We start from the raw sequence: 25,060 nt of genomic DNA on the forward strand, positions 1-25,060 counted from the left end.
GACATTCCCTCCAGCGGGAAAAAGCATCCCTGGGGTGGCAGTGGGGGTTCTGCCGTGCCACGGGGTCTGTGCCCCGATGTGGGAGGTTACGGGCGGCCGCAGGTGCAGCGTTTGCACCTTCTCCTGCTGCTGGAGCCTCGCCGGAGAGGAGCATGTGGTGGTGGTGGTGAGGGCTGGGCCTGGGGCTGAGTGGTTGCCCCCTCCCTGGGGTGTAGGACGGGAGTGGGGGGTCTGACCGGGGTCACCTCACACAGCATCACTGTCCCCAGCATCTCCCCAGGACCGGACCGGCCACAGCAGGGCTCGAGGTCCTGCCCCCTCCTCCCACCCCGGACCCCCCGGGGAGGGTCAGCTTCAACTCCCACTGTGATGTCAAAAAGCGCCCCTATGATGTCCCAGGCGGTTGCCATGGAAATAACGTGATGTCACAGCGGAGCGGATCTCCTCGGGGGGGGCGGAACGGGACGGCTGGCCCCAACTTCCCCGCCGAACCCCCCGCGTCCTTCGGTGAGCCCCGTTTCTCTTTCCCTCGCCCCGGTAGACGAGCACCGATCCTCCAGGGACTCACCATGGCCACGGGACCCGCCGTGCCCCGGTGCCCCCCCGCTCCCGCCGCAGCTCCGCTGCCTCCGGGACCCGCCATCCTCCGGTGCCCGCGGGACCCGCCGCGTCCCCGGTCCCGCGGGACCCGGCGCCCGCCGTGCGTCCCCCACACTTCTCCCGGTCCCCTCCCTCCCCGCCGCGCTGCGCTCCCGCCGTGCGCCACCGGTGCCGCTCCCCGGGGATCCCGGGGGGTGCTCGAGCCTCGGTGGCGGCGGCGGCGCCGGTAACGCGGCGGCGGCGGGGGGCGCCCGGCGGCGCGGCCCCAACTTCGGCGGGGAGACAAACTTCGGGGCCGGTCCCGCTGCCCCAGTGCCCGCGGTAGCCGGTGCCCTCCCGGTGCGGCGCTCACCTTGGCGGAGCATCTTGAAGCCGGGGCGGGCGCGGTCTCCCGGCGGCGGCGGCGGCGGCGCTTAGAGCCGCGGGCGCGGCGGCGGCGAGCGGTAACGGCGGCGGCAGCGGTGGCTGCTGCTGCACCGGGAACACGGAGCCGGGGCCCGGGCGAACGGCCCCCGCGGGGGCATGGCGGGCCGAGCCGCAGCGGCACCGGGGAGCGCCGGCCCCGGAGCACCGGGGAGCGCCGGCCGCGCCTCTGCTCGCCGCGCGTCCCGCCGCCGGCTTTTAGGGGGGAGCCGCCCCCTCGGGGCTGGGGCCGCCGCCGCCCCCCACCCCCTCGGGCCGAGCCTATAAAGGGGTGCCCGGTGCCGGTGCCGCGCTGCCTGCAGCGGCGGGCAGGGCTGGGCAGGGCTGGGCGGGGCAGCGACGGGGCGGGCAGGGCTGGGCAGGGCTGGGCGAGCCCGACCGGGCCCCCCCTTCCTCTGCCGCCGCCGCCTCTCCCGCCTCCCGTGGACAGTTCGTGAAAGTGCCGCTGCTCCCGTTCCCCCCCCGCCCCAGCCCCCTCCGCCCCACGGGGGCCATGGCCCAGCGCCGCTCCGCCGGGATTCTGTCGTCCCCCCCCGGGACCTGGTGTCACCTCCGCCCCATCGCCATCCCCTCCGCCCCCCGCTCGGTGCTCCGGTATTCCACCAGGGCTCTGCCGCCCCTTCGCGCGTGCCGGGATCCCGGCTGTCTCCGCTGTCCCGTCTGTCCAGCACCGTCCCTGCCGTCTCCACTGTCCCCTCTGCTCTGTGCCCTCCGCCTCGCGGTGTCCCGGTGTCCCGCCGTGGTTCCGCCACTCGATTGGGGTCCCTGCTGTCCTTGCTGTCCCCTCCGTCCCGGCATCGTCCGTGACGCCTCCCCCGAGTTCCCTGCCGGTAGCCTCTGGCCCTTATCGTCCCGCTCGCCCTACCGGGTCCCTGCTCTCCCACCGGGGTCACGGGTGCCTCACCGGGAGTTCTGCTGTCCTCTCTGCGCCCCAGCCCCTTCTGTCGCCCCCGTCTCTGCTGTCCACACACCCCATCGGACTCCCGACACCCCATCGGGGCCCCGCTGCTTGTGGACGGTCCTCCTGCCCCTCGAGGGTGCGTCCCACCCCGTCCTCACTGCTCCACCAGGAGAGCTACTGTCCCCATCGCCTCGCCGGGGTCCCCGCTGTCCCCAGGGGTCTCTGCTGCCTCCCCGGTCCCCTGCCGCCACCGGGGGTGCCCGCGACCCCCGGGTTCTGCCTATCCCACGCCTCGCAGACACTTGGCTTCTGCCCCGAGACACGGGTAGCGGGGGACACGGACCCGTCATCACGGCCCCGGCGCCCCCGTTAACGTGCGACCGGTAGCCCCGCGTCCGCAAGCACCGGGGCGAAACGCGGCGGGACCACGGTTTCCCCATGAAGAGGGGCAGCCCCGTCATCACAACGTTTGGCACAGCTCCCACCACACCCCAGCGGCCCGTCGGGACCCTGCCCGGGACCCATCGATTCCCCCGTTCCGTCGGGGGGCCCGGCGGGCGCGCTCCCGCACTCGATCTCTTCGTCCAGCGACTGCTCTGGCCTAGCGCGGGGCTCGCTTAGTGCTGCCTTCCCGCCCTCACGTGCTCCAGAGCCATGGCGGCCTCCGTGACGGGCGGTAGCGCGGCTCCGGTTTCTGCCACAGGTGGGCAAGGCCGGGTCAGCGCCGCGTTCCCGGTGCCGCTACCGGAGGCTATTTCGGTTTCTAGGGTGAGGGAGGCCGGGCCGGCGGCGGGGGAGGCCGGGCCGGTGGCTCTGCCACCGGCCCGGCCTCCCCCGCCGCCGGCCCGGCCCAGCTGGCCCTTTGCCGGTTGTACCGTGGGCCGTGCGGGGAGGGTTTGGTGGCTCATGAGTGTCGGTGTTGGGCTGGAAATAGTGAATAATCCCCCTGCTGTCACTCCCCCGCCGCTCTCCGGCTTCGGCGAGCTGTAAGGGGGCGGTTGCTGGCGGGGGCCGATTTCGGGTTTGGTTCACCCGCTGCTGTTGCTTTTTTTCCCCATCCACACCCCGGTGGGATAACGGGATCCTCTTGATGGGGCAGAAGGAACCCCCGAGCGTGCCCTGTGGATGGGCCATGGGGTTTGTGCCCAGTGTCCCGCCCCCCTGCCCAGCCCCACTCATAGGGCTTCACGTAGTTCCAGTGGTGCTCTCTAGGCAAAAAAAAGGTGTTTTCCCCCCAAAAAGTGCCATCGATCTGCCCCAGTGTGGAGGACAGGATCCCACCTCGTGCCCTCGGGGGGCTTGTGGATGGGTTTATGGCCAGTGTGTCCCCCCACCCAGCCCCACTCATAGGGCTTCACGTAGTTCCAGTGATGCTCTCTAGGCAAAAAAAAGGTGTTTTCCCCCAAAAGTGCCAGCGATCTGCCCCATTGTGAAGGGCAGGATTCCACCTCCTCCTCCTCCTGCCTGCTCGTCCCCTGGGGTGGCCTGAGGGCAGCGAGAATATCGGTGGTTTGTTGGGGTACGGCGTACGCTGCCCTCCCGGTCGCTTCTTCAAGCTGCCCCGTTTGTCCCGCAGCCCGAGGCCCCACACGGCGAGCGGCGCAGCAGATCCCTGAGGAGATCCTCGCTAACGCAGAGCTGCGGGAGGCAGCAGAGGCTTTGCCCCAAAACTACAACTTTGAGATCCCCAAGACCATCTGGCGGATCCGGCAGGCTCGGGCCAGGAAGGGTGAGCGGTGGCCCCAGGGACAAGGGATTTTGGGCCTGCAGTGTGGCTGGAGTAGTTGAGCTTCCTGGTGGGGAGGGGACCTGTTTGGGACGGGGCGCGGGGCGGGTGAGGCGTGGGCAGGGATGGTGCTGAGCTGCTCAGCGTGCCCCGATGTGTTTAGACTTTGTCTCGGTGAGCTCTGCTCCCCTCAGGGGGGGTTAATAGATCTGTATCTCTGGATTATAATCGCATTGGACAGCACAGGTTGAGCTGCGCGGACCTGTCAGCCTGCGAGATGTGTCTGGGATGCCGGCCAGGTCCCTGCTGCTCTCCTCGCTCCCTGCGCTTCTGTGCCACGCTGCCAGGGCTGGGCAGGGGGAGCCCCACGCTGCCCAGCTCTGGGGGCTGAGGGGGAGCTGGGCCACTCTGTGCCCTGGTCTGAACCTTTCTTGGGGTCCTTGGGGGTTGCTGAAGCCTCGGGGGGGTACAGAGTGGCCATGGTGGTCCCAGAGCAGGTGCTGCGGTGCTGTGAGGTGGCACCAGGACTGTCCCCTCCCCGGCGTGCGCATCCCAGTGCAGCTGAGCCGGCTCTCAGTGTGTGATCAGCTACAGGCATCGGGATATGGAGCCTCCCCCTCTGTCTCCAAGTGTCACCAGTGTCCCCACCCTCGCTTCACACGCAGACAGGGGCTGCTCCCAGGGTTTCGCAGTGCAAGGGGAGTGCAGGCAGAGCCAGATTTGAAATGCTCTGTCCACTGGGGAATGTCTCTGCCTGCTGCCATCGAGCTGGCAGGAGCTGGCAGGTGTCACAGGGGACAAGGGATGCTCTGGGAGCTGCTGTCTGAGCCAATCCCCGCTGTGAGGCCGAGAGGCTGGAGGCTGCGGGGTCCAGCCCGGCTGCGGCACAGGAGGCAGAGCTGCCCATCAGGCCTCGGTGAGGCCACCCAGCCGCGCCGCTCTGGCTTTTGGTACCGTGTTTTGCTGCTTGGCACCTTCTAATTAAATGTAAATATGCGGCTGGGATTTAGGCTTCAGAGCTGGGAGCGGAGCCCATCAGGCAGCCAGCCGTGCTGGGATTTAAAAATCTGCACGTTGAGAGCCCAGCCAGGGGCTCGTTGCTGGGGGAACGCAGCCTCCTGCCGGGCTGCAGCCAACCCTGCCTGTGCCTTGCCTGCAGTGAGGTGCGGGGGCTGAGGTGTCACCCTGTGTCCCCATAGTGCCGTGCTGGTAGGGAGTGACCCAGCTACCTCCTACCAGCCCCTTGCTGAGGGAGGCAAAGCCGTTTGCAGGTCTGCTTGTTGGTGGCTCTCTGGGGTGGAGGGCCATCCCAAAGGGGCTGGGGGACACTGGGACCATGAGCTGCCTGGCCCTGCCAGGTCAGGCAGGGGCTGAGAAAGCAGGTACAGCTTTCCATGGGTTGGAGCAGGGTGAGATTAGCCCAGTTTGGGCCATGACTTGGGCTTGACAGCACGGAGATTTCTATTGGCAGGGGATCTGGAGAGGATGTTTGAATAGATATCGCTGAAGCTGGATAGCTTAGTGGGATCGGGAGGTGAAACAACAATGGGATTGTTCACCTCCTTCTCTCATCTCCCCCAGCGTGGTCTCTGCTCCTCCCCGCCACCCCAGGGCAGCCTGGGGGGACCCACAGCAGGTTCCTGGCTGAATCCCAGGCACGGGGCAGCCCAGCTGGGCTGCAGAGGCTTGTACCCATCTGCGAGGAGGGAGCAAACCTGGAAACGTTATTCACTGGTGAATAAATTCCTGCTAGGCACAACGCTGTGGTTTTGCCAGCCACCATCCCAAAATGGGGAGAGAAGCAGGGAGGGGAGGTGTGGAGAAGGGCAGAAAGGACTATCAAAGGTCTGGAACAGCTTCTGTACAAGGAGAGATTAAATAGATTCAGATCCTTTAGCTGGAAAAAAGGCGAACGAAAGGGGATATGATGGAGGGATATAGAATTGTGAACGATGTGGAGAGGCTGAATAGAGGATGATTATGCACTCTTTCTTGTACCGGGAGAACCAGGGGCACACGTTTACATTATTAGGAGCAGGTTTAAAATAAACAGAAAAAGGTACCTTTTCCTGTGCAGCACATAATTAAAATCTGGAACTCATTACTGCGAGAAGCGGGAGAGACAGCAGTGTCAGTGGGTTCAAAAAGGGGTGAGGTGTGTGCGTGGGGGCTGGCGCAAGCAGGGAGAATGGACATGGCCCGCGGCAGGACCACGTGCACCTCGGCTGCCAGAGCCCCCAGGAGCTTTAGCCAGTTTCTGGCTGTTTTGGGGAGGGTCATTCCTGCAGCTGCCACCCAAGGTGTGTGCATTGTCCCTGGGGTCTGGTGCCCAGGTCCCTGTTTCAGGGCGTCCCCTTCGGCCCCTCCTAACCCTGGGGCTGTTTCTCTTCCCAGTGGCCCTACAGATGCCGGAAGGGCTCCTCATGTTCGCCTGCACCATCGCAGACATCATTGAGCGGTAAGGCAATGGCTTTTCCATGCTTCCTCGCATGGCTCCGGGCACTGGTGAGGGGTGGAGCTGCTGCCGGGAACAGGGAGGCCGCTGGGCAGGATGAGGTCTGGTGCTACAGAGGAGGGCGTGCAGGGGGCCCCAGTGCCGCTGCCCTCACAGCGAGATTTCTGGGCAGGCACAGGAGACGCTGCTGCCATGTGGCAGGTCGCAGGGACCTGCTGCCAGCCCTGGGGACAGGGACACTGCACCAGCCTGGCCCTCACTGCTCAGTTGCTGCTCTGCTGGGAGTCATGCTCGGTGTGTCAAGGCCCTCACAGGGGTGACAGAGCCCGGGAGCCGCCGTGTTAACAACCAGCTGCTGCCAGCTCAGTGCCTGCGCACTCGCCCTGCTCTGCCTGGGGAGGCCTGAGGCCATGATGATGGCCCAGAGGGGGTGACTGCAAGTGACTCCTGCCAGGCGACCCCTTCCCCACGGCTCCTCTCCTGATTTTTGGTGCTGTTTGGGAAGTGAGGTTGGAGGTGCCAGAGAGGAGCTGGGCTTTGCAGCGGCAGCACCTGCAGGAACTGGCCATAATCTCACTGCTGAGCGCGTCTCCCTCCCTGCCTGCTGGCTTTCCCCCCACTGCTCCCTCCCCAACCCCTCTCTGTTTTCACACAGTAAATTAGTGATAATGGCACCGTGTGCCGCGTCTGCCATCGGGGTCACGGCACTCATTAATAACCTGCCTTCCTGGGGCGGGCAGGCTCGTCTCCCCACTGCCAACAGCCAAACAGCCGCCGCTGCCATGCGGGGTGGGGAGGTTGCCATGCCCATGGGCTTTGTCCTCGCTTTGCCATCGTTCCCCCCGTGGGACTGCAGCAGCCCCACGCTCGCACTGGGCGAGGGAGCGGTGGGAAGGTGCGTACGGGCAGGGGACGGGTGTGGGGGGCAGAGGGGATGGGTGCGAGCGCGGGCGGCTCGGCGTGGGCTTGTCCCTTTAAGCGGAGCTGCCGCCTCTCCAGCTTTGGCACCCAGCCGCTTTCATGTCTCCGACTTCAAAGGCAGTGGATTAAGGGGCTCTTTTATCCAAATGAAACCTTAAGCCCCACTTCCCGGTGGATGCCGGCGTGCCGGTGGATGCCGGGGTGCTGGCGTCCCTGCGGGGCTCACCCTCCCTGCCCGGAGGGTTTCACAGGGCTGTGGGGGGTGCTGGTGCCATTGTGGTGGGTGTGGGTGGGAGGTGGGTGCTGTGTGGGGAGAGGTGCCTGGCTGAGACCGGGGACGTGGCAGCAGCGATGGGTTGGTGGCTGGATCGGGATGGTTTTGAAGCCGTGTCCTTCCCTCACTGCCACCACATAGCACCCAGAAGACACCTCATGGGAGCACTGGGTGCCAGCTCCGATTCTGACTGGGGACGTGGCTGCAGGCAGGAGTGAGCCCAGCCCTGTCCCCGCTCTCTTGGGGACACTGGGAACCCGGTTACATTGCCGTAGGTGATGTGTGAATCGGCAGGTGTCCTCGTTAGCGCCTGCCTCTTCCTGCTATTAATATTCATCGCTGGCATTAATGTGGAATCGCGGCTCGGCTGCCCGCTCCTGCTGGCCCTCCTCACCCGGCACCGGGGCCGGACGAGCCTCCGACGTGACAGGAATCGCTGCAGCCGCCTGCTCTGGCAGTGGCTGCCATGGCCAAGCTGGGGACAGGGGCTTCGGGTACCATTGTCCCTGAGGTGGCATGTCCCCTTTCCACTGGGGACAGAAGGGATGTGAGGGCTGAGCATGCTGGGGGTACCTGTGCCCACTAGGAGCATTGCTCAGCAAGCAGCCCCTCTCCCCAGCCCACTCCTGCAGCCTCCTGCCCCCTCCTTGCTGCTGGGAGTTGGGGCCTGGGGGTGCCAGCCCCTGTGTGCTCTGGTGACAGCTTCAGAGCCAGGGCCGGTGCCCCCAGAGTGACAGTGCCCGTCCCCATGTGTTCTGGTCCAACCAGAGCCGTGCCTCCTGCCACTCAGATGGAATATTTATCCCTTCTGCTGGAGCTCAGGGCAGACGCGGTGCTTTCTGTGGGTCTGTTTGTCCCCATGCAAGGGAATGACAGTGTCACCATGTTTGTCCCCATTGCGGTGGGGACAAGAAGAGGAGTGGGCTGCCACATGGGGACCCTCCGGCACCTTGTCTGGGCTCCCCAGCGCTGCACTGGCACTTGCCAAGGCTCAAGGGGCTGTGGGGATGAAGATGTAGCTGAAGTGTCACAGCCACTGCCCCTGTAAGGCCGGTGGGGTACTTTAGCCTGGAGCCTTTGAAATCAAGAGCGAACTGACAGCATTGACCAGCGTGAGGCCCAGTTAATTAGCGTTAATAGGTTTGTCATTATCGAACGTGTGCTGGGGCGAGCGGCCAGCTGGGGGGGGGCGGCGGGGCTGGGGTCCGCTGAGCTGGCTGGGCGGTGGGCTGCCGAAACCACATCACGACGCTCTGGCGGCACCTTCCAAATTGGCTCCGTTTGTCACGGCTGATGTAATTTGGCAGAGGGGAGCTCGTGCTGTGTGGAGAGGCGCGTGGGGGGAGCTCGGACTGCGGCTCGGGGAGGGGGCCAGCCCCCCAGCCCACCCACCGTCGTGCCGGGGAGGCGGCAGCGGTGCCCCCTGCACCACCGGCTTCTTGAGGGGGGACGCAGCCAGGAGCAGCCCCCTCCTCTCCCCACACTGGGGCTGGAGCAGACGGATCAGCTGGGCTTTTGATTCCGTGTTAATAAAGTCGGCTGTCAGGCTCCGCAGCTGCTAATCCTTCCGTCTCCCCGCGCCGCAACGGGGCGAGTGGCTCCTGCTAATCAGCCGTGGCTCGGTGGCGGGGACGGGTGATGGTGGGGGGGGCACCAGGGACATCCTGATGCCCACACAGGCTGCGCTGCCATGGCCTTGACACCTCCCAGTACCCCAATGATTTGTGAGTGTCCATGCCAGGCGGTGCTGGGGGTGCGCAGAGCAGCCCGGTGACCGCGCCGTGGTGTGCCCAGCAGCATACGGGGACATTTCAGAATAACAGGGGGTCTTGAATCATCTCTGCTTGAGCAGCAAAGAGTTAAACGTCGTGCACACAGCCCAGCAGCTCTGGAGTGGCTTGAAATGTTCCACCATGGCCATGGGCTGTGACAGCAAGGACAAAAACACCCCGGTACCATGCGGGCTGTCCCCTCGTGGAGCTGGCAGGTGGCAGGACATGGGCACCAGGTTCCCTGGTGAGGCAGATCTGCCCCGTGCTACTGAGTGCTGTGGCACTGTGTGCTGTGGCATCACTGGAGATCCCAAAGGGCTGTCCTGGGACACTAACACAGGTCAGGACGTGGCCATGACAGCGCAGTGCCGTAGCCCCACCAGCTGGCACCGCCGTCCCTTCTCCCCTTGTCCTTTAAGCACAACCCAGCAGCACTGGCAGCGCGGTGCAGCACACTGCGCAGGGGAATTTAATCACCATCATTAACGGCACAACATCATCATTAGGGAGAATGAAGTTCTCACTTCATTGGAGATGTTTAAAACCTCAACCCTGGCGGTGACGGTGTGGGGGGGACTGGGCAGAGGGGAGTGTGGGGGGTCTATAGAGCTGTCACCTTTCAGGCCGGGCATGTGCCAGCACAGGTGCAGTGCCCTGGGCACACCATGTGCCTGTGCCACCTCCTTATGTCCCTGGGGAGCTGGCATTGACAGGCAATGCCATGGCCCAGCTGTGGGGAAGAGGGGACAGACACTATCTGGGTGCAGGATGGTTGTGGTGGCTTTGCCACCACCATGCACTTGGCCCTTGGTTTGCCTTGCTTTGGTATTTTTTGGCAGCTACAGGCCTAGCAAAGTTGGGGTGCCCCTGAGATGTGCCCCCTGGGAGGATGGGGTTGGCCCTGGCACCTCCAGTGAGGACAGAGCGGGGAGGGGACACAGCCAGAGGTAGTTGGTTGTTCCTGGGGGACTATGGGGGCACACACCTCTCCCCATCCCGACCCCCTTGCAGATGCACCATGGGGCTCTGCACTACCCGCAGTCGGTGGTTGCCCATCCAGCAAAATTGCAAACTCATTATTTTAATTACGTGCAGCCTTCCTGTGCTAATGAAGTTGGGAGTTTGGTAATGGGGCTTGGTGACGGGCTTCTCTGCTAATTAAGCTCATTGTTCTCAGCTGGGGCTGTGCTCAGCCCCCACGCCCTGGGCCAGGCTGGGCTTAGGTGCTGCAGGGCAGGCAGAGGCTGTGGGGTGATTGTGGGGTTCTGCCATCCCTGGGGGACATGGCATGGGCTGTTCCCAGGGCATAACCCTCTTGCTTATCCCCAGGCATTTCCCAGCAGGGAGGTGACACCACACCCCAGTGTCAATGTGCTGCAATGGGCCACATGCAGGTGAGGCGGGTGGCTGAAGTGAGGGGCAGCTGGCTCCATGTCCCAGCTCCATGTCCCAGAGCCCAGTGGGACACACAGGCACCCAGTGTCTCAGTGCCAGACCAGCTGCTGGTCCCCTCTGTGCCAAGGGCTGGTGCTGCCAGCCACGACGGACACTCCGGGGCTCAGGACTCCTCTTTGCTGGGGAGAGCGTCTCTGTTTCATGAGGTGAGGACCAGCGCGGTATCACTCACAGGCTGCTGCGGTGTCAGGGGACCCCACGCTCTTGCTGCCAGCAAACGCTCTCATTTATTTGTCAAAGAGCCAGGATAAATCAGGGCTGCTCCAGCCCGATGCCTGTGCTTGGGTGACAGGGACTGGCCACCCCATGCTTGGGGATATGCTGGCTCCGTGCATGCCTGTTTGTCCTAGCATTTTCAGCCCCAAAACTTGTTCCTGGGTTGTTGTCGCCTCCGTTCTGTGCTGACCGGGGGAGGGGGGACTGGGAGGGTCTGGGGGTCCCTGTGGCTGGGATCGGGGTGCATCCTGCCAGCGCTGAGCATGGTGCTTATAAATGGGATTTTGGGAGCCATCTGTTTAAAGGAGGAGATAATGAATTAAGGGGAGATGAGAAAAATGCTAAGGCCAGGCGGTTTTTCAGAATGAGCTGGGGTTTGCGGGACGGAAAAAATGAATAACCTCCCCACGTGTTCAATATTCATGAGCTCCCAGCTGTAGTGAGCGGCTCAGCGCTGGGTGGGGACAGCCCCGTCACTGTGTCCTCCCAGCTAGGCTGGCACGCCTCTGGGACCCATCCGTGGCCGTGACGAGCTGTGGGGACACGAAACACCCGCAAGGATGTTCCCGTCCCTGCCCCTCGCCCGCATCCCAGTCCGGTCTGGTTGGCGAGCAGCTCCCCAGTCCGCGTCAGAGGCAGGTGGCTGCTAATTGACGTTTCCTTCCTCTGTAGTTTGATGAAAGGCTCCGTCGACACCAAACTGATTAAAACATCAAGGGGAGGCCCCCGCACTTGCCTTTGATTTGTCTCGGGGGACGATTTCTGCTCCGCTTGACCAGCCAGCACGGCCGGTGTGGGTGACTCAAGTGCCGTCCTGGGGCTTCTGCACCTCTCCTGCCGGCACCCTTCCAACCTCGATGGCAGCTTTTTTGGTCTTCTAGCTAACCAGGCATCATCCCACAGCCTCTTTGCTCCTTGCTGGGCTGTGGTTCTGCTCCCCACATCAGGACAGTTCCCCATGGTTGGGCTCAGCCCCGTCTCTCCCACGTCCTGCCCGCTGCAAGTCCCGCACGGTGGGCAGGGGCCACGGACGCCTCCGCCAGCCTCTGCCCTCCTCCCTCTGCCGTTGCTATTTCACTTTCTTGCTCTTCACCCCCAGGGACTTTCTCTGGGGTTTGGGCCAATTTGCATACATTTTAATCTATAAAAAATTAAGCGGCGCTGGCTGCCGCTCTGAGTCAGACCTCCCCGTCCTGAATCTTAAGGAGCTGAATAATTTTCCACTTTTGCTGAGATGTGTGGAGTCTGATTCATGTTCATCTCATCACCTCTCATTAGAGGAGGGGGCTGGGGGCTTGGGGGGTGGGGAAGAGACTTCTCGAACCTTCACCGGTAGCCCCCAGCCCCACAGTGCAGCTGTGCAGGCAGCAGAGGAGCTGTCCTCCCATCCAGGCCACTCTGGTGGCAAGAGACGGCGGGACTTGGCTGCTGGCAAGGATCTGGTCCATCTGACAGTTCCCAACCATGTCCCCAGCACTTGGGACACTGTGAGGAGCAGGAGATGCCCGGGCTGGATGCGGGTGGTGGCGATGGCTTTGCCCCTTCTCTGGGGCCGCTCCAACAGAGCCGCTCCCCTGTCCCTCTCCCTGGGTGCTGACGGATGGGCCGGAGCTGTTAATATTCAACACGCTCCGCCATTTCTCCACCTTCTGCCATCTGCCCAGCTCTGCCCACCATTTCTATTCTTGCTGCCGACGTAACGCTCCCTGCCTGGTTCTTGGGGGGGAGTGTGCGGGACCCTGGCCCCCAGCCAGCACCGGGGGGTGATGCTGTGCTGGGACACCCACCTCCCCGGCCCCTTCGCCCCGTGCCAGCAGCAGGGGGGACCCTGCTGGCACTGAGCTACAGCCGCAGGTGCGACCTCGGCGTAAATGAGGAATTAGCATCTGGTTTAAGCAACCCCTCCGGGCGCGGGGCTTTGTCATCGCGATACCTGCTTTCATCCCTAAACTACCACGGCGGCTCCCCGGGAAGGCAGCCAAGCTAATAATCCCTCAAAACGGTGCAATAAAATACCCAGAAAGGTGGTGCCTGTAAATCATGCCAGAGCCCCGGCTCTGCTGCCCGGTGCTGGTGTGTGCCCCTCCGCTGGCTGACAAGCACCAAGTGGGCTTGCGCTGGAGCGCCGGGATGCCGAAGCAGGGCGGGGGCACAGGTGGGGGTGCTTTTCCTCACCAAGTGCCAGCAAAGCACCTGCTGCTCCTGGAGCACACCCCCCTTGGCCAAACCGGCACCAGGCTGGGGTGCACCAGGTTGTGCAGTGCCTGGGTGCAGCAGGGTGGTGGCTTAGCTGGTTTGACTGGTATGTCTGGGGACACCAGAGTAACTGCTCTGCCCATCCTGATGGCGCTGGTCCCCGGGGCCGGCTGGCAGGAGCAGCGGCACCACGCTGCACCGGGTCTCCCTCTGCTCCGCTCTCCGCTGGAGCATTAGGAAGCTGGCAGCGTATTGTTTGATGAGCGGATAATCCGCTGAATTGCAAACAGCTTTACCCAATTGAAGAGGCGGATTACCGCTCTCCAGCTTAATCATGTTGACATCTCGGAGAGTAGCCAGTGCTCGTCCTCTTTGGCGTGTGGCGAAGGGCTCGATGGCAGCGCGGGATCCCCTGGTAGCGGCACGCCACAGGGCTGGGGGGATAGGATGTGGGCTGCAGTGACAGCAGCCGGCCGTGACCCTCACCTTTGTGCCTCCCTGCAGGTTCACAGACGCGGAGGCGGTGGTGATGGGCGACGTGACCTACGGTGCGTGCTGTGTAGACGACTACACGGCCCGGGCCCTGGGCGCTGACTTCTTGGTGCATTACGGACACAGCTGCCTGAGTAGGTGACACTGGGCCCCCAGGGCGCTGCCAAGGTGGCACCGCGCAGGCAGTGCTGCTGCCACCGTGCTGTACCGAGCGGCTCCCTGCTCCGCTGGACGCCAGCTCGGAGACTTAGCGCCAATGGCTAATCCCTTCCCAAAATTATTTCAGTTCTCCCGCCGCGGTTGCTGGTTTTGGACAGGGCCAGGCTGGCTGGGTTGCTTCCTGCGGGCAGGTTTTAGGGGTGGCTGGTTGTGCTCATCCTGCTTGGCCACGCACTGCCACCGCATCCAAATCGCAGCCCCTGTGCCTGAGAGCGGAGCAGCACAGCGCTGCCAGGGCTTGGCACAACCCTGCTCACCCAGGAGCCACTGATGGGGATGGGGCTGCTCTCACCCTCCACCCTGCAGGTGTGGGCTTTGGGGGGAAGTCAGGAGCCACAGCCTGGGGGTCCCGCTCGTGCTGGGGTCCTGCTCACCCCAGTGTCAGTGTAGGGCCGGGGAAGGCGGCTTTGCGAGTGCAGCGCAGGCTGGGCGGGGAAGGGAGGAGGAGGAGGCTGTGTGCTCCCCAGGCGGACGGTACTCTGGATCCAGTTGCCATGGAAACTGCGCTGCTGTCCCAGATGCTGCTAACTTTGAAGTCCACCCAGGATGGAATCAGCCCAAAAATAACAATAAGACGCTCTGGGTTTTTTAAGGTGGATCGACGGAATTGCCGTAGCGAGCGGGAGGCGCGTGTATCCCTGCTGCCGGCACGCTCCCGGCACCCTGGACGTTTATGGGGCTGTATAAATGGGTTTGAAGAATTGTGTCAGGCTCTGTATGAAATACTGACTCCTCAGATGAGAACTCAGTCCCGAAAGCCGTGCCAGTGTGAGCGTTCACGGTGATAAATATCTGTGCTAGGTGCTTTGTTACGGAAGGAGGGTTATGGGCACCAGTGGAACAGGGAATATAAAACCCCTGGTTTGTAGCCTGTTGTTACAGGAACGAACAGGAGGAAGGGGCCGTATCTAGTGGTGCCCCATGGCCCTTGCCTGCACCGGGCTGGATGAGTCGCAGGGCACCCTGGGGTGCCCTCAGGGTGCTAAGAGGGTGCTGGGCTCCTTTTGGGCTGCCCATGGTGCTCCTGGCACTGGCTCGGTGCTATTGTCTTCATTGGGAGCCCTGTGGCTGAAGGTGGGTGCGTTCCCACGCAGACACCTCCTTCTCCCTCCCAGCCCCATGTGCCCCATGGGAGGGAGTAATTTGCACTTAATTGTGATCAGGTGAAGAGTACCAAAATGGGAAGTGAACACGGAGCTGTGGATCGATGTGGACTCTGTGTACTTTAATTATTCACTTAATCGTGGTGACACAGGCTTCTTAGCACTGGGGGTAATTAGATTTGTGTTCATTGATTCCCCAGGCTGCCATTATCTGGAGAGAAACGAGCGGGTGCTCTCCACGGCTCCCATCTGCACCCCTGCCTGGGCTGCCAGGGTGATTGGGGTGCAGGGATCTGCACCAACATGTTTTATCCCTCCAGCTGCAGGCAGCAGCATCCAGGGGCTCACTGGCACCCCAGGTGTCCCCCACACTCACACCCTCTTCCTTCCTCTCACCAGTTCCCATTGACACCACGCAGGGGCTGAAGATGCTCTACGTGTTCGTGGACATCAAGATTGACACATCCCATTTCCTTGAGACCATTCGCTTCAACTTTACAGCGGGCACCTCCCTGGCCCTCGTCAGCACCATCCAGTTCGTCTCCACAGTACAGGTGAGATGGGGAACCCTGGCAGTGGGGGATGGGGCACGCTGGCAGTGTGGGATGGGGCTTGTGTCTCCCCCCCAGCCTTGGCCCTGGCTCAGTCCCTCCGTGCCCCAGCTCCAGGTGCTGGTTCCCCTCTGACGAGTTGCTGCGATAATATGCTGCTGCCGTAATGTTGATCAAGTACTTTGTAATAACTCTGATCAATGTTTCATGGCGGCGCCCCTCCCTGCCCCCCCGGGAGCTGCTCTGTAAATGTCAGGGCAGGTGGTGGAGCACTTGGCATTTTGATGCAGTGCTGGCAGTGGCAGGGGAAGCTCCAGCGGGTCTGTCTGTCTGCCCCGGAACGGCCGGCTGGGCAGGACGGGAGGAGATGAATGAGCCTCTTGAGCCATGTCTATCTAAACACGGGGCTATTGAAGCGTTAAGCATTTTCCCTTGTCTTTTAATTGATATGTCGGCTGAGCCTCGCTGAGCATCTCGGCTGTGTGGGGCCGTTACCCTTCGTGACGGTGCCGCCGCGAGCAGATCAGCTCCCCCCCACTGCCACCGTGCTGGGGCACGGCGGCACGGCCATTGCCATTGGTGGCCCATGGAGCTGGCACTGCCAGGGCCGGGGTGTCCCCTGGGGTCCCCAGCAGCGCCGGGGGCCATCGTCCTCAGCCGCATTCTGTGCCACGGTCTGACCCCGCATCTCCCGCAGGCAGCAGCACAGGAGCTACGCTCCCAGTACAAGGTGTCTGTACCCCAGTGCAAACCACTGTCCCCAGGGGAGATCCTGGGCTGCACATCACCCCGGCTCGCCCAGGACACAGATGCCATCGTGTAAGTACCCAAAACCTCCTGCCTGTACCCCCTGCCTGCCCCTGGGGTGGTTCTGGGGGGCAGAACGGGGATGTCCACAGGCTGGGACGGGCTCCCCTCCCCATGCTGCTTTGGGTGGCGTGTGTTCATAGCACAGAAGAAATAATTGAGTCGTATATCAGAATAGATAATAGATGGAAGGGCGGGTGGATAATTGGAAAAGACAAATGGCTGGGGCCCAACATCACAGCAACATTAATTTTATTTAAGGACAGCAAATTAGAGGGAGCACTTCGCTTCCTATCACCTAATTATTTTAGGTAATGGAAATGCTTAATGTACTGTGAATACAGTGCGCTGCAGAATAAATAAATACAAGGACCCCACCCTTGGGGGGAGCTGGGGAGCCTGGGTGCAGGTTTGGACTCTGCTGAGCCCCTTCTCACCCACTCTGCTGGGAGCCAACGGCACCAGCACCTTCCCGAGCATGGATATGCAGGGAGCCAGGGGTCGGTGGGGGCTCCAGCTTCACCTGAGCTGTGTGGGGGTCTGAGGGAGTGGTGCTGCTTTCCACCCCTCCCCAAGGAGACCGGGAGCGGGCAGGTACAGCTCTGCTGGCACCGCATCGGTGAGAGTGGCTCCTTCCCAGCGCTGGAGGGGCTGCAGTGTGGTACCGACTGGCTGCCCGTCCAGGTGCATGCAGCTGGTGTACCTGCGTCCTTCCCGCCTTATTATTTTCTTCTTTCCCCCGTCTCTGGGGCTAACTTTTGCAGACAAATTAGCTTTGATCTCCCAAAATGTCATTCTCCAATTAAGGGTAAAATCTAGTCAAGTTTTACGTCTGAATTCATTTTCCAAGCCCTCACTCCATTAGGGCAGCTGAATGAAAGGCTTTGAAATGTAATTGCTGACTTGAAATCCGATTAGAAATGGAAGCAGCAACGTCCAGAACCAGCCATTGAGATGGAGCAGCTCCCAGCTGCCCCACGCCAATGTGGGCATCCCTCCTCACCCTGACCGCAGCCACATCTCCCGCCCTGCCATGCCGGGGGCCGCTCGGGGACGGGCTGTGCCACTGCCCCCCGGTCCCAGTGCCGGCACTCGGGCTCCCAGCATCTCCACACACTGCGGCTTGGGAATCCGGTGGGCACATGGATGATGAGGCTGCACCTCAAATCCTGGGGTCAGTTTTGGACCCCTCACAACAACAAAGCCCTTGAGATGCTGGAGCGAGTTCAGAAAAGGGAGCAGAGCTGGGGAAGGGGCTGGAGCACAAGTGTGATGGGAGCGGCTGAGGGACCTGGGGGGTTCAACCTGGAGGAGGCTGAGGGGAGACCTTCTCGCTCTCTGCAACTGCCTGAAAGGAGGTTGGACCGTGGAGGGTGTTGGGCTCTTCTCCACAGTAACAAGTGATAGGACAAGAGGAAATGGCTTCAAGCTGCGCCTGGGGAGGTTTAGATTGGATATTGGGAACAATTTTTTCCTGGAAGAGGCTGTTGGGCATTGGAAGAGGCTGCCCAGGGCAGTGGTGGAGTCACCATCCCTGGAGGGGTTGAACAGATGCGGAGATGATGGTCTCAGGGACATGGGTTAGTGCCGGGGTTGTGTTAACAGTTGGACTCAATGATCTTGAGGGTCTCTTCCAACCACAGTGATTCTATGGGTGCCACCATTTCCCACGTGCTTCAGCTCTCCCTCCCCTCTCAACAGGTATTTGGGCGACGGGCGCTTCCACTTGGAGTCCATCATGATCACCAACCCAGGGATTCCTGCCTACAGGTACAGGCACCCACTCTGCCCCCCACAACCCCACAATGGGGGGCACCTCAGCTCCCCCAGGATGCCAAGGACCAGTTCAGCCCCCCATGCACCCCAACAGCACCCCAGGGCTGGACAGGCAGCTGGCTGCAGCGGGCACAGGCAGGCGGGGGGGCTTGCGGGCGGGCAAGGAGGTGCGGAGGGGAGATGAACGCCGGCCATTTACTCCAGCTGAATATAAACATTTTGACAAGTACCTGTGAAAGCTCGTGGAGGTGCAGCCATTAAAGCCCGGCTGCTGCAGGCAGAGGCCATAAAGCGTGATGATGAGGCCGCTGAAAGCAGATGAAATATCAGGAGTGAAAGGCTGGGCCCATTTGGCGAAATCTGAATTTCTTAGTAGGTCGTTTGTTACTAACGGGAGGCGCGCGTCAGGTTTATGGCGCTGGGGAAGCTGCTGAAACCCGAGTGGGATTTGATTAAAATTCTCCTCGTCAAACAAAGCAACAAATCAAAGATTTCTTCATAATTGATGAGCCAGGATTGGGGGGGAAAGCTGAGTGCAGAGCCGAGCACACAGCCCAGGATGTGCCGGGCATTAGGGGGCTGCGGTGGGACACTCGCCTTGTCCCTGTCCTTGTCCCCTCTCTGCACCTTAACAAGCTGGCTGGGCCCTACATCAGGCAGGGGGAGAGATGCTGTGGGGGGTAATTAGTGCTAATGAAGAACAGGCACCATTAGAGGCCAGCATGGAGGGGTGCAGATGGCTGATGGAATGTGGGTGGATGATGGGGTGTGTGTGACCCCAGCTCTGCTTTGCAGGTATGATCCCTACAGCAAGGTCTTCTCCGAGGAGCACTACAGCCACGACCGCATGCACCGCGCTCGGCAGGATGCCATCCGCACTGCTACCCGTGCCCACTGCTGGGGGCTCATCTTGGGCACTTTGGGGCGTCAGGGCTCCCCTGGCATCCTGCAGGTACCAACCCACTTCCCATGGTCCCCACCTGGCCACCGGGTGCTGCTCCTGGCTGTGAGGAAGCACCGAGGAGCGACGGCACCATTGGCACAGCGGCCTCGCTGCTGGGGCAAGGGTGGACCTGCTGGTGGCCTGTTGGTTGCCACTGGCCAGGGTCTGTGTGTCCCCAGGCCAAGCGGGCAGGGAAATTAGCAGCAGATGAAGGAGATTGGCCAAGGGCTCATTAAACCTGCTCCTCGCTGGGGAGAGCTGGCCAGCCTCAAAGACCCCCCTGTGCAGCCGGCTCAGCAATTAATTCCCTGGGTTTGTTTTAATTGGATGAACTTCTGATCGAGTTCACCGTCCCTGCTCAGCCGCTGTGCTGGTGCTTTCTGCACCCCAGCCGGGCGGGGGGAGTGAGACCCTGGTGTCCTGCCCCAGGGGAGTGGGGTGTCCTGGGCACAGCAGCCCCGCTCACACCCCAAACTTTTTGGGGAGCCTCAGGTGAGATTTGGGGCAGCGCAAGGATTCATGGGCAGAGCAGGATGGCAAGGTCCAAGCAGCCACTGTCCTACTGTGTCCCCAGGGAGGAGGGGACAAGGACATCCGTGGCCCTTCCTGGGCCACTGCTCTTCTCCTGCAGCCCTGGCTGTGGCCAGCACATGGCAGGCGGGTGTCCCAGGGAAGGCAGCCACTAATGAGAACAGATTGTTGTCATCGAGCAGTAATTACTTCATTAGGTTGAGGCACGCGCTGGGGAGAGCTGCATGTGAGCTGGGGCCACAGCCCACGGTCCCTGTCACTGCCCCTGCCAAGGGGACATTGCCATAGGGCCCCCACAAGGGGTCTGATGGCCAGGAAGGAGTTGCAGGCAGGGTTTGGGGGGCTTGCCAGGGGCATCAGTCTGTGCTCCCCTGACCCCCTCGGGTGTCTTTTGCCCTGCAGCACCTGGAGTCGCGTCTCCGCGCCCTGGGCCGGCCCTTCGTGCGGGTGCTGCTCTCTGAGATCTTCCCCAGCAAGCTGAAGCTCTTCCCCGACGTGGACGCGTGAGTGGTGCCGGCCCCCCGCCCTGGTGTCCACGGGATGCCCCATCCCTCTCCAGGCCTCTGATTCCCACTGGAAGCCGTCCCTGTCACATCTGTCGTGCTGTCAATGTGCCCACTCCGCTTCCTTCGGTGGGGGATCCTACAGGGCTTCATTGCAGCTTGTTCTTCCCAAAATGCTTGTCCCCACCTGTTCCCATGTGTTCCCCTTCCAGGTGGGTGCAGGTGGCCTGTCCCCGGCTCTCCATCGACTGGGGAGAAGCCTTCAGCAAGCCGCTGCTGACGCCCTACGAGGTGAGCGCCCCCCTCGCGTTTTGTGGGGGGACCATCCCTGGCTTGGGGTGATGCACCAGAGCCTCCCGCAGAACTACGGTGCCAGGATGGAGACATCCCTGTATCTCGTGTCCCCTCCTCTCCCCATCTGTTCTCCATGCACAGCCTGGGTGTGCTGCTGGGATTTCCAGTCTCTTGAGAAACCAGTGGGATTCCTGGTGCTGTGAGCTTCACCCCAGCAGTGCCCTGCCCAGCACACCCGTTCACCACGCTGGGACCCCTCCCGGCACCACCAGCTCCCCCCCGCCACAGGCACTGCACCAACTCAGCTCCTTGTCCTGCAGGCTGCGGTGGCTCTCCAGGACATCGAGTGGCAGCAGCCATACCCCATGGACTTCTACGCCAGCCAATCCCTGGGGCCATGGACTGTGAACCACGCTGGCACGCAGCCCCCACGCCGTGCCCGACCAGCCCAGGTGGGTAGCGGGGTGTCACCAAAGCACGAGGTGTCACCGAGGCAGCAGGTCCCTGCTCTGTCCCTTTGCCTTTGGTGGCCGTGCGGGGTGGAGGTGGTGGGCGGTAGGAGCATTGATGCCGGTTGAACGCCTGGTGCCGTATTTTACCGTACAGTTCCCGGTGCCATGTGCCCAAAGCGCCACCTTGTGTCTTTGCTCCTGGTGAACGGTAACGGGGCTGGTGCCAGCCCAATGTGGGGGACACACAAGCGTCCCCCAGCCATGTCCCGTGCAGCGCTACCGGCTGAGTGCGGGCAGGCTCGGCACAGGTTGGGCACGGGCCCCATCCTGACCCCTCTCTCCCTGCTGCAGGCACAGCTGCCCGCACCTCCCAGCACAGTGCGGGGAGAGGAGACACTGAGCACCAGCAGCCCCGCAGCCTCGTGAGCGCAGCCTACACCCCGTCCTGCTGCTGCCTAGCGGGGCAGAGGCACCGGCCTCCCCCCGGAGGGTAAGCACCACCGATGCCTCCCGGTGCTGGCACCAGAATGGATGGGGATGCACCCCGGACCTTGACCACACCGCTGCCCGCAAGGACCATCCCGGCTGCCCGCGGGGAGTGGCTCCCTGCGAGGCCGGGCCGTGCTGCAGGCTCTGCCCGCGGCAGCTCCCGCTCGCACCGGGGATCCCGCCCCATCTCACGGGGATCGCCCCGTCCCGGCTGCCCTCGCCGCGGCCTCCCGCCGCCAGGGGGGGCGCTGGCGCTTCGTAGGTGGGGAGTGCCCGTCCTCTCGCCTCGCCATCCAATGAGTGCGTTGGGTTTCGGCGGGAAGGGAGGGGCGTGTCAGCCGGAAGCGTCGTTCGACTTCCGGCGGCGCCGAGCGCCATGTCGGAGCGGCCGGTGTTGCGGCTGCTGGCGCTGCACGGTTACCGGCAGAGCGAGCGCCGTTTCCGCCAGCGCACCGGGGCGCTGCGCAAGGCCCTGCGCGGCCGCGCGGAGCTGGTGGCGCTCAGCGCGCCGCACCTCGTCCCCGGCGACGAGGACGGCGACGAGGACGACCCCCCCCGCGGCTGGTGGTTCTCCGGGCCCGGCACCTTTGAGGCGGGGGAGGCGGCGGCGGCGCCGTTGGGGCTGGAGGAGTCGCTGACGGCCGTGGCGGCGGCGCTGGCGGAGCGCGGGCCCTTCGACGGGCTGCTGGGCTTCAGCCAGGGCGCGGCGCTGGCCGCCATGGTGTGCGCCCTGCGGGCCCGCGGCGACCCCCGCTTCCCCGTCACCTTCGCCGTCCTGGTGGCCGGGTTCGCCAGCCGCGCCCCAGCCCACGCCCACTTCTACCGGGACCCCATCGCGCTGCCCACGCTGCACGTCGTGGGCGATGCTGACGCCGTCATCGCTGCCCCGCTCAGCAGGGAGCTGGCCCGGTGCTTCGTGGAGCCTGTTGTCCTCAGCCACCTCGGCGGGCACTTCGTCCCTGCGGCTGCGCCACAGAAGAAGGTCTACCTGGAGTTCCTGGGCCGCTTCCGCCCCGCACAGGGACAGGCTGAGCCACCGGCAGCTGGGGCCGTGGGATAACAGTCTCTTTAATAAATGGGGCCATCCTGGTGGAACATCCGTGGGTTTCCATGCCCTCCAGAGGAGCCAAAGAGTCCTCAGCACCTCACTGCTGCGCTGTAGGGTTAACCCAGGGCCAGGCTGAATAGTTCTTTGTAATCTCCCCTTTTTTTGCAACTTTGTTGTGTACATGAGTGGGTGAGATGATGAGCGGTTTGAGGGTGGCACTGTGTGCGTGAGGTGCCTTCAGAGACTTGAGTAATTCAGATTCAGGGTTCCTCAGCCACTGGAATTGTCTGCAGAGCACACAGCTCCTGCAGCTGTTACACCCCAAAGGTTTGTGGTCTTAATATTCCTGGTAAAAGAGATTAAGCCAACCTTCCAGCTGGTCTGGGTCTAGAAAATCATCGTGACTTTCTGACAGTGCCGGGGCTTGTGTTCGTTTTGGGAATGAAATGTCTGTGCTTGTTTAGCATGTGTGTGTTGGGACATCTTCTGTATTTTCCTCTATACAAGGTGCCTCTGTGAACAAGAAAATCTTATCAATACATTTTTTGCTCTGATCTTTTCCAGAAGCACACAGAAATCTTTATTGTTATAATTACAGGCGTCCTGCTTGCCTGCTGCTGGGGCAGGCCGGGCTCCCCAGTCTGCAGCCCCGAGGCTCTCTAACCATGGCCATGTAGTTGGTAAAAGAGAGAAATTGGATGAAACTACTTAATTTTCCCACTGCTTGCACAGCGCCGGGAGCAGGACAGCAGCCAAGCAGTGTGGTGCCCACACCAGGAGGGATGGAGGATGCTGTGATGCAGGAGCGCGGGGGACAGGGGACAGGGGACATGTTAATGCAGCGGGGAAGAGGCCTGTGAGCTGCTGCAGGTTAAAACCAGCCTGGTTCTCATGGCTGTGAGTTTTCTGCCCTCCGGTTTGTTGCCAGTTACACGGCGGCACGACGGGGCAGTGGCAGGAGGACGTGGCTGTGAGCTGGGGGGCTGGTGGGGCTCAGGTGGCGCCTGCCCACTTTGTCACCTTGCAGAGCAGCCCTGGGTGGGCTGTGTCACATCTCTGCTGCATGCTGGGGTGATGTGGATACGTGGGGTGTCTGTCACTGTCTTGGGGACGCCAGAGGCCATTTTTAGGGGAGGATGGACGCAGCTTCGGGCTGCACCCGGCTGCAGCGGCAGCTCCTGGGAGTGAGGCCAAAAGCAGCGTCCAGCCATGACAAAGCACCGGGGCCTTTGTGTCTCAGCTGCTGGGGAAGAACGGCGGCAGGCAGCACTTCACCAACTTGCCACTCATTAGCTGTTTAATTATCACAGAGCTACAGCTCGCTGTGACGCTCTCCTGGCTCAGCCTCTCACCCAACCCCGAGCAGCTCCGCAGGGCGGTGCGGAGGAGGCACTGCAGCCGTGGCCGCTGCCCGCAGCCCTGCGGAGCGATGCTGCCCGGCCGCCCGCACTGCGGTCCCGCAGCACCCGCCGGCGTCTCCCGCTCCCGGGGGGAGCTCTGCCGCAGCTCGCCGGTGCGCTGGGGAGGGAAGGAGCCCCAGCAGGCGGTGAGTGCACGGAACGGTGGTGGCTCCATGGGAAGCTCTGTCCAGGGAGTTGTGGGGGGGTGTTGAGGGATGGGGTGACCTCAGCTGGGGTGCTGTAGCCCCTGTGTCCTCTTCATAGGGTGTGTGAAAAGGTGGTTCCTGCACCTGTTTAAACAAATTAATAAAAACAAATAAACGCAACCCGCATTGGCGAGAGGTGCCTGTGTGGGCGCTGGGAGGAGAGAAGTGAGTGGTTCCTGCGCTGTTGGGGGGGTTGCCCTGGGAATCCTGCCCGCCCCCCCCCAGATCCAGGTCTGTTCCTGTGCTGCCCACAGAGGTGGCCGTGGGGACAGACCGACCAAGGTCCTCCTCTCTCCCTCAGCTTGGTGCCAGGGTTTTCCTCTTCCCCCACCCCGCAGGACCCAGGGGAGTTGTTTTTTCCCCAAAAATGGTGTGTGGTGGTTGCAGATCCCAAGCGATGGGCACTGCTGGGAGGTTAGTGAGCGAGCCTGGGTGGCAGACGTGACATTGGTCTGGGGCCCAGGAGCCCTAGAGACAGGCACAGGTGTTACCCAGCGGCACCGGGAGCCTGGGTGTTTCGGCAGGGGTGGGCTTCACCCCTCTGCCCCTCAGACGGGACCATTTCCATCCCCCCCAGCAGCCATCAGAGCCCCCTGCATGGCTCCCGTGGCAGGTAGGGCCCTGCCCAGGGTCGGGGGCTCAGCAGGATATGGCTTTGCTCTGCCCCCCAAGCTGAGCAGAGCCCCCAGCCCTCTCCCAGTGTCCCAGGGAGGGCAGGAGAAAACCAGCAGGAGCGGAGATGCTGCCAGCACCGGTCTCCCCGCAAACATCCCCTGCCTCCTCCCCAGCTCCACGGCTGACTCAGGTCTCCCCCCACTGCCCACCCTGCGTGGGGGCTCCCGTGGGCAGCGCTGGAAAAGGCGATGTCTTGCCGAGCCCAGCATCGGGTGCGGATTTTGCCAGAGTTCGAGCTTTACTCATCTCACGTTCCTCCTCCCGTCTCCACGAGCAGGGCCTGGCGCAGGTGGCTGGGGAGGGGGCACTCTGGGAAGGTGACGTGTTCGGCAGACGGTGACACAACGCCGCTCCCCCCGAGCCTGCCCGGCTGCTGCCAGCGGCACAGGCAGGGGAGAGCCGGGGCCATCCCCAGGCCCCGCTGCCGGAGCAGGACCGAGCCTTTGGGAACAGCCCCCCCCTTCCCCGCTTCACCCGCAGAAGCTTCCAGTTGTGGCTGAGTCACTCCCGCTGTAGCTCCTTCTCTCCTTGTTTTGGATGGAAGTTTTCCATGGAAACCCACGCTGGGTCGGGCCGCGGGCTGGGATAAACACGGCTGAATCACCGAAGGCCGTTTCGCCAAGAGCTGTCAG

General features: G+C 62.7%; 3 protein-coding genes across 3 annotated transcripts in view; 2 read left to right on the top strand and 1 right to left on the bottom strand.

The window, feature by feature from the left end:
* RTN4RL1 (reticulon 4 receptor like 1) overlaps positions 1-1,175 on the bottom strand; it is a 31,649-nt gene extending 30,474 nt beyond the window's left edge. The window contains exon 1 of the mRNA XM_082068199.1: positions 953-1,175. Coding sequence (XP_081924325.1) covers positions 953-965 — 13 coding nt within the window. The 5' untranslated portion in view covers positions 966-1,175. The remainder of the gene's footprint in view (positions 1-952) is intronic.
* Positions 1,176-2,571: 1,396 nt separating this feature from the next.
* Positions 2,572-21,098, top strand: DPH1 (diphthamide biosynthesis 1). Its single transcript, XM_082068798.1, has 12 exons — positions 2,572-2,627; positions 3,501-3,653; positions 6,045-6,108; positions 13,444-13,565; positions 15,153-15,307; positions 16,002-16,123; positions 17,813-17,881; positions 18,683-18,839; positions 19,764-19,864; positions 20,077-20,155; positions 20,479-20,610; positions 20,962-21,098. The coding sequence occupies exons 1-12, from the start codon at positions 2,579-2,581 to the stop codon at positions 21,034-21,036; spliced, it is 1,278 nt and encodes a 425-aa protein (XP_081924924.1). The 5' UTR covers positions 2,572-2,578; the 3' UTR covers positions 21,037-21,098.
* A 355-nt stretch (positions 21,099-21,453) lies between these two features.
* On the top strand, positions 21,454-22,706 carry OVCA2 (OVCA2 serine hydrolase domain containing). Its single transcript, XM_082068799.1, has one exon. The coding sequence runs from the start codon at positions 21,476-21,478 to the stop codon at positions 22,157-22,159; it is 684 nt and encodes a 227-aa protein (XP_081924925.1). The 5' UTR covers positions 21,454-21,475; the 3' UTR covers positions 22,160-22,706.
* Positions 22,707-25,060: the final 2,354 nt, after the last annotated feature.

The sequence above is a fragment of the Streptopelia decaocto genome (genome assembly GCF_964273445.1).
Source record: "Streptopelia decaocto genome assembly, chromosome: 18".
In the NCBI taxonomy this organism is placed as follows: Eukaryota; Metazoa; Chordata; class Aves; order Columbiformes; family Columbidae; genus Streptopelia; species Streptopelia decaocto.

What these genes read in the sequence shown, in the direction of transcription:
- DPH1 (XM_082068798.1), top strand. Translation starts at nt 2,579, where the DNA reads ATGGCGGCCTCCGTGACGGGCGGTAGCGCGGCTCCGGTTTCTGCCACA. An exon ending in GCAGGCTCGGGCCAGGAAGG is followed by an intron (nt 3,654 to 6,044) that starts GTGAGCGGTGGC and finishes TTCTCTTCCCAG; the next exon opens with TGGCCCTACAGATGCCGGAA. An exon ending in AGTTCGTCTCCACAGTACAG is followed by an intron (nt 15,308 to 16,001) that starts GTGAGATGGGGA and finishes CATCTCCCGCAG; the next exon opens with GCAGCAGCACAGGAGCTACG.
- OVCA2 (XM_082068799.1), top strand. Translation starts at nt 21,476, where the DNA reads ATGTCGGAGCGGCCGGTGTTGCGGCTGCTGGCGCTGCACGGTTACCGG.